Consider the following 8,209-nt stretch of genomic DNA (forward strand, 5'->3'; position numbering starts at 1 on the left):
ATCTAAACCTATGTGCCTCATCTATGAGGAGAATTAAGCTTGCGTAATAAATTTTTGGATAAAACATTGAGTAAGCCGTTTTTAAAAACTAAGCCAATTAACAACAATAGAAAGTAGTGGAATGGGTGTTAGCCCTTCTTAATATACGTAGAATGTTGACACCGTGCACCGATAAAAATCCCTGAAGAATTAGCTCAATCTCAAAGAAGATTGAATGTTTTAATAAATTTCAAAATCTGATCTAACCGGAAATGTATTATAGCATGTATAGAGTATTTACCAGAGAATGTGGTATCTATATCTAGATAGATTTTTGATTAAAATATCTGTATCTAGATATTATTTTAGACGATGTATCTGTATCTAGATCCATTTAAAAAGTATTTTTTAACAACTCTGGTATTTACCCTATAATTGCCATCATAGAAACATTTTAGAATCTCGCTTATATCTCTTAGAAAATTATTTAAAGTAAATTTGAATTGATATTAATAGACGAAATAACATCATTGTCCTCAATTTGATTCCCAAATTGGGAATATGGAGAATATTTCGTCCATTTTTGGAGATTTTTTTTAAAAAACTTAATTTAAATAGATGTATTTAACTTCCCTAGCATCTTATTAATATCGATTTCAAAGATTGTTGTAATTATCCAATGACAATCATGTAATGTTTAAATGTAGATGGGTAGATTACATATTTATTTATATAATATTATTATAATAAATATAACAAATTTTTGACAAAAATAATCGAGATTTTTATAATTTATTGCCTACTTGCAAAAAAAAGGAATATTTTGAGCGGGACAAGAAAAACAACCATAACCAAAAAACTTTCATGAAGATGGCGCAATTCGGGATGCTTAACATTCAACTCATCATAGAATTCAGCAAACGGTTGCCCGGCTTTCAGACCCTAAACCGCCCGGACCAAATTACTATACTCAAGGTTTTTCATTTTGTATAAAAAACATACTTTACATTTTAAGATTAATTCGCTGATTTAAAATATAACGATGTCATGTATTATATGCAATATAATCGCGCATAGGCATGCATGTACGAGGTGATGCTCATCAAAACGGCTCGGCGTTATGACCTCAACACTGATACCATAGTTTGCTGCGATAACCGACCCTACACCCGGGACAATTTCAAAAACTCTGGCATAGTGGACGTTTGCGATTCCATGTTCGATTTTTGTCGAGGCATGGCCACCCTGAAAGTCGATAATGCCGAGTACGCATTACTCACGGCGGTGTGCTTGTTTCAAGGTGCGATTACATTTTTTTTCCCCCTCTTCTCTTTATCCCACTGTAGATCAGTTTTACTTTTTTCCTATTCAGAGTCTAGCTTCCTTTTTTTTAAAGATTCCTTCCAATTTTACTAGGGAATTTATTTTTAAAATCTGATTAAGCTAGAAATGTATTTCAGTACAAGAGGAACCCTAACCCTTATATATAAAGGTTCGGTGATACGGTTCAGTTGGATAAATTAAAAAGGTTACGGATCGATTGCGATTTTAAAAAGTTTACCATTCGATTACGGTTTTAGAAAGTTTACGATTTGATTACCTTTTTAAAAATATTCGATTCGAATACGGTTTTAGAAAATTTATATAGGTTTATTCGCGTTTAAAAAAAATACATTTTTACTATGTTATATTCATAGTTATGGTCAGCCATATTCAAATAATTTTTATCAAGTATGTGGGCAGCAATGTGTTATTTTGCCAACTTTAAATCATTTATTTTGAGCGCGTTTTCTTAAAATTTAAAAATCTGATCTTACGTGAATCTAGCATGTTTAAAATATCTATCTTATGAATTGTAGACAATTTTGCTGTTAACCTTTGACTCATTTACAATTTACATTTTTAAAAAAAAACTATGGAAAAACAAATATAAATTATATTAAATACAATAGCTGAGAGCCAAAATTGTCGGAAATTTATATGGTATATGCCTTAAAATCACAAAGAAATGGCTTGAAATTCACAGTTTGCCTTAGTACTTTATGTGCTGGAATCCATTTCTGGTCGAAGCCTTCACTAAATTATTCGAATTCGAGAGGCCCTGATTCTCCGTGATGGAGAAAAAAAAAAGTGGATGTCTATACGTAATTTTCATACTTTCCTATTTAACTTCAATCCCTCCTTCATTTCTTCACATTTCTTGTGCGCAGCATGGCTCTCGCCTATCAATCAAGCTCATTTTTTTTATATCATTTGTGCCCGACATTTTCAAATAGCTTCCTACTAGGGCTGTGCCAATCCATAGAATATTTTTTCCTATCCAAATCACCCCAAACAGTTCCTATAGTTACAGGATCAATTTTGGGCGAATACCGGACCGGATGGATTTGAACTGCTCTCCTTCTTTCTAATAAAGACTCGACATATATTTCTATTTTGCGTTTTTTTCTACTTTTCAATTCTTGCAAATGGAGAATTTTAAAATTCTCTCTTTCTCTACAATAGCGAATATTTTAAAAGAAACATTCATATCTAAGGTTTTTTTTATCGAAGTCTTATCTAATATATAATAATATTTTCGATTTAACCCCTTCCCTCTTTCCTCACTCTTCAAGCGCAAATTGTATATTACTTCATAATCCAAAGGATTTTTTAAATGAAAAACTTCAGTAAATAATGTGATACAAGTTGAGAATTTTCTTACGCTCGCATTTTTGCATCGTTAAAAAAAATTTATTTTCCCTCATCTTGACAATAATGTGTCAGGTCTTCCGTTAACCTCCTATAATGATATCATTTAATATCGTGAATTGATTTATATTTTCAGTCATCTCGTGCGATTCTAAATCATAACTAAATTCTTTTATTTGTTATTCTCAATGAATATGACATAATATAAATTATTCTGACAAATCCATTTTTTCAACAATAATAATCATGTTCGCCCTTTTTAGAACGCCCCTCCCTGATAGAACCCCGCAAAGTGGAGTGGATTCAGGAGTACTATCTCGATACGCTTCGTTCTTACGTTCAACATAGGAGACCCGCCGGCTCCAACACGTTGGCCAGACTCCTGGTAAAACTCAGGGACCTGAGAGAGATAAACAACAGTCACAGTAGTATGCTGTACAGTCTGAAGGTCCAGAATTTCCACATACCTCCACTCATGGCCGAGGTTTGGGACTTAACGGATGACATTCTTCCTTCCCCCATTCACCATAATGGCCTGCCCGTTTCTACCCACGACCAGAGCTACCAATATCAGTTTGATTGCAAGCAAAATTATTCGCCCCCCTTTCCCAATCCTAGCCCTCTCGACTTTCGGAAACTTGAAGGCGGGGGAGATGTCAATTTCGAAGGCAGCGACTTTATCGGCAATTTTAATGGCGGCGATTTAGGTAATTTTGAGTCATCTAATTACGCGAGGAACAATGGTACTAACCATGCGAACCATTTGAACGGGTACAAAAACGACATTAACGGAGTAGTCGAAAATGTCAACAATTTAAGACCGTCTAGTAATGATTCCATCAATTCCAATAGATCTAACAACTCAATCGCCACCCAACACAATTTGGGGAGTATGGAGGATAAGTTACTCCAAAATGCTAATCATCATCACCCCTTCGATTTCGGTGTTCTTCGTTCGTAAAAAAATAAAAATTATACAATAATCAATTATGAATTTTTTTTTATTCATCCCCCATTCATATATATATAATATATTTTATATATAAGCAAAAAAAAAGCCATTAGAAATTTTTTTTTTTGATTTCGCGAATTTGTGGAATTATTTATAAATTTTTTTTTAAAAAGAAATATATATATTATTATTATTATCACTTACCAACCAGCTAATTTTTAAGTTGTGATTTTTTTTTTAAGGTTTGGATATTTTTTTATATATATATATATATTGATTATATCTTTTTTATACAGAATTCTTATTCAACACCGTGTCGCGGTAATTTACGCAATTTGCCATTTACAAAAAAAAACATATGTATTATAGAAAAACGAATTATCTCCTTTTTCCTTACTCTTTTTTTTGGAAATATTATTAACTTGGATTTTTTTTTCTTTAAAAAATTTTTTTTTTAAGTATTTAGTAAAGACCCTAAACGGGTTCTCCATAATGAAAAAGAACAAAAAAAAATCACTGTGATTTTTAAACCGAAAATAAGTTCCCCCGCCTCCTCTCCGCTTTCGCCACACGCAAGATGTGAACAAACCTCTTCGGTATTCAGATTTAGCGGTGGCGCCCGTACCTTAGAAAAAATTATTATATTTTTTTATAGTCCCAAATTTTACTTCTTTATTTTTAAATCACCAACTCTATCAAAATTTTTTTAGATCCAAAAGTTTTTTTAATTCATTATATTGGGAGGCGTACAACAAATAAATTTTTATACCCCCCTTTCCTCCCATTATCTATCTCCCTCCCCCCTTTCAATTTTATATATAATATATTATTACGTATATATAGCATTTATAGGCCTAATTTATAAGTCCTCTTTTTTAAAATTTAGTTAGTGCCCGATCTACCCCTCAAAGGACGATACTTATTGGGGTATTATGGACACTTAAATTAGGTTTTAGGAATTGCTATTGTATATAATAATATTGGTTTCTTAAATAAAAAAATTTTTTTTTAATAATTTTTTTATTTTTTATATACTATAAAATCAACGAAAAAAAATATATTATAAGATTATGGAAATTTATATTTAAAAATAATTAATTTTTTTTTAAAAAAAAATAAATATTATATTTATTATTAACGAGAAATCAACCATTTTTTTTAACTAAAAAATATTTATAAAATTTTTTTATTTTTGTCAAAATGAAAAGAATTATGGATTTATTTATTGTTTTTATATAATAAAAAAAACTTTTTCTAATAATTTTTTTTTGTTATGTTGAGATTTTAGAGATAGTATTGTTAACATAGATCCCAAAAATCCGTGTTACCACACCTTAGCATCTACGAATACCAAAACCTTTACAAATATGGCATGGGCCGATACAAATAAATAACTGTATATATATTGAAAAAACCAAAGATTTATTATCCTATTCATACGAATAAACAAATAATTCAATTAAAAAAAAATAGATCTTGGATATTAATTTAGTACACAAATTTTTTTTAAATAAATTTTATAGCAAAATTTATTAATTAAAGAAATGTTAAAAATATCCGTATTTATTCACAATAAAAGTATTGGAGTTTTAACTAGTCACAAATAATAAATTTAAGAAATCGTTAATTTGAGAAATGGAAATTACGTGAATGAATGAATGACATATGTTAGATTAAAAATAATGTAGAGAAACTAGATCAGTGTTGATGGAATGCGAGGGTTTTGATATAATTATATTTATTCAACTATTAGTAAAATATATATATTATAGTAAAATCAAGTTTATACAAAATAACATAGCCGCTAGATAATATAATAAAGTTTGTTTTAATTATAGAAAACGTAGTTGAAATTGGTATTTTAAATAATACTACAAATAACATGTGATTTTGATTGACAATTCGCTGAAACAATTATTGGGCATATTTATAGTACTTAATTTTCGCTAGTAGCATGATAATTTTGCTAATGTCCATAAAAGTCATTATAAAAATCAAAAAAAAAATAATTCTTTAAATCCCAGAAAAATATAAAATATTTGATTAGTGTCTATGTCTATCCTGACAAATAAAAACGCCTTTGAAGTTGAAGGGAAAAGTTTAGATAAGCTGCTTGAGATGTGTATAGTTTATGGCAGCGAAACATGACATGGTAATGAAAGTGGCTCACAAAGATAAATGGAAAGCGAAGATGAAAATAAAAAAATAGCCATGATGGGAATAGAAGCGATTGAAATAGTAATAAGGATAGACTGAGATGGTTCAGCCATGTGGAGCGAAGGACGACTGGGTAAAGATGCACCAAAGAAGAAAGAAGATTGCCAAATCATTGAAAAATTAAGCGATTATTTAAATATTCACTAAAGTTTACAATTTTTAAAAATAATAATTTAAATTTATTTGTCAAATTTTTCTATTCGAGTCGAAATTTATTATTCATAAATATCAAGTAATTTAAAATTGGCCTACATAGCCCACATAAATCTTTACCATTCTTATGAAATATCTAAATGTGCCTTCAATGAAGGATTTACAAATAAAATCAAAATCACGTGATTATCCATTTCTATGGTATTGCTCCTAAATCACCTACCTTTATCCAACTCTAATACAGCTTAATCAAGATTTTAGCCTAAAAATGATTCAAACTTCTAAGTTGCGTCTCAACCCAAACATTGAGACGACTTTCGCTGTTTTGGAGTTAGCTAATTGACAATGCCATAATCCAGTTAGCTATCCTAGTGTAGGCAAGAAGGAACTTCGCATGTAAGACAAACTATTTTTTCTGGAAATAATCAGGCTGAGTTTTTTATCGGAGCTTGGTAATTTTTCATTCTTTCAAGTATTAAATTTTTGACAATTATTTTAAGGAATAAGATCATGTCCTGGTTCGACTTATTTTCACCCAACTATCTAGCTTCGACTAAAAAGTATGTATTTCAATATGCCACTCATTTAATTTTCTAAATAAAGATTGTACAATAATCAATAAAGTAAATGAAGTACATATATAATATTAAAAATTGTTTTTTCTTTCAAAGGACAAATTTTTTTTTTATAAGACAACAAAATATAAAGCCGCCTAACACTTAAAATAACCAAAGTAGTGTTCTAGTTCAAAATCTTCTGCCTAGTCTAAACAGAAATAAGTCAAACCACGGCCCGATCTATATAGTGTTTATGTAAGAAATAAGTTAATTATTTACCTAAACACCAAAATACTGTGGACTATAATCTGTTTAGAGGCATAATTGCTTACGATAATTAAAATTAAAATTTATTGTGCTCATATAATATTTAATAAAATAGTATTCTAATTTATACATAGTCGATTTTCAAAAATCCATACTTTTATTTAAAATTTTTTTTTAGGGAAATTGTAAATAAAACATAAAGTCAGATTTGCTTAAACTTTATAAAAATCTATTTTTTTTTGGTCAATTCATCCTCGGTCTTGGGTTTGCTTGTATCATTACATTAGATCTTACAGCTGTTATAGGCTCTCTCAATCGCGGTGGAGGCAGATTAGCGGTGCTCGGAGGAGCTTGCCTTTGCGGAGCCTGAGTCGGAATTGGTCCTCGAACAAATCTATCCCTATTGATCGATTGTTGTAAAACATTTTCACGGGAAGAAAATAAAATATGATTAGATTTCTGAAAATTCTGTTGAAATATGTGGGAAGATTAATATTTGTTTTTATTTAATAATAATAAATACAATAAACCTGTTAATGCCTGTGTAAAATTGTCTTCCAGGTAGTGCGTTATCGCCAACGCGCTGGGGCGGAGGCCCCCTCTCTACCAAATATCTTCTCATGGGATAGGCTTCAGGATAAGTGAAACGTTGCGGAGGAATATTAGTAAAAGAAGTATAAGGTATGGGTGCCATTCTAATTGGAGCAGCAGCTCTTTCTTCTTGGGGGACAAAGATAGATGGTGTTCTTGGTCTGACTATCACTTGAGGTGTCCTGCTTCTCCTGGGTTCCTCATTGACCGAACTTATCCCAGACGGTTGTGCTTGCACGGCTACCTGGCGATATCTATTGTCCATGTTCAGCCTGTAAATATCTCCTCTATCCTTTGCACCGATCGGAACTTTAATCTTTGGCCTTTCATCTTTCTTGGCGGCATCTTTTTTTATCTTATTCGCCATCGCTGCCGCCACGCTTGGGGGAATGAGCTCAGACAAGGAATCGACCGTTATACCAGTGTATTTCCTCAATAACTGTTTTGTTATTTGTTTTTCCATGATGCGTTCCTTGGCTCGCTCGTTTTTGTAGTTGTTGAACATGGTTTCCAAATTTTGGGCTATTTTCCTGGCCTTGTCTCGCAGATCCAAACAATTTTTGGCCTCCCTTTTCAGCGTCTGCTCGAATTGAATGGGCGTCATCTTGCTTTGAATACGGTGGACCGATTGGATAGCTTTTCCCTGCAGTAAAGTGGGCATGGGATCTTGCCTTGTTAGAGATTCTTTATTTTTCCTCCAATAATCGAAGGTATTACAAGGGCGATTTATGATCCATTTGTTGTCCCCGGTATCATCGTCTGATTTGAGTTTGTCGAATATGTTGACATCCGCTCTGGCGTT

At 31.4% G+C, this 8,209-nt stretch overlaps 1 protein-coding gene across 1 annotated transcript in view; it reads left to right on the forward strand.

Annotated features, from left to right (window-relative positions):
* LOC135925166 (ecdysone receptor-like) overlaps positions 1–5,041 on the forward strand; it is a 37,128-nt gene extending 32,087 nt beyond the window's left edge. Inside the window, exons 5-7 of the mRNA XM_065460379.1 lie at positions 796–954; positions 1,057–1,279; positions 2,934–5,041. Coding sequence (XP_065316451.1) covers positions 796–954; positions 1,057–1,279; positions 2,934–3,631 — 1,080 coding nt within the window. The 3' untranslated portion in view covers positions 3,632–5,041. The remainder of the gene's footprint in view (positions 1–795; positions 955–1,056; positions 1,280–2,933) is intronic.
* Positions 5,042–8,209: the final 3,168 nt, after the last annotated feature.

The sequence above is a fragment of the Gordionus sp. m RMFG-2023 genome, chromosome 2 (genome assembly GCF_954871325.1).
Source record: "Gordionus sp. m RMFG-2023 chromosome 2, tfGorSpeb1-WG-v2, whole genome shotgun sequence".
Classification (NCBI taxonomy): Eukaryota; Metazoa; Nematomorpha; class Gordioida; order Chordodea; family Parachordodidae; genus Gordionus; species Gordionus sp. m RMFG-2023.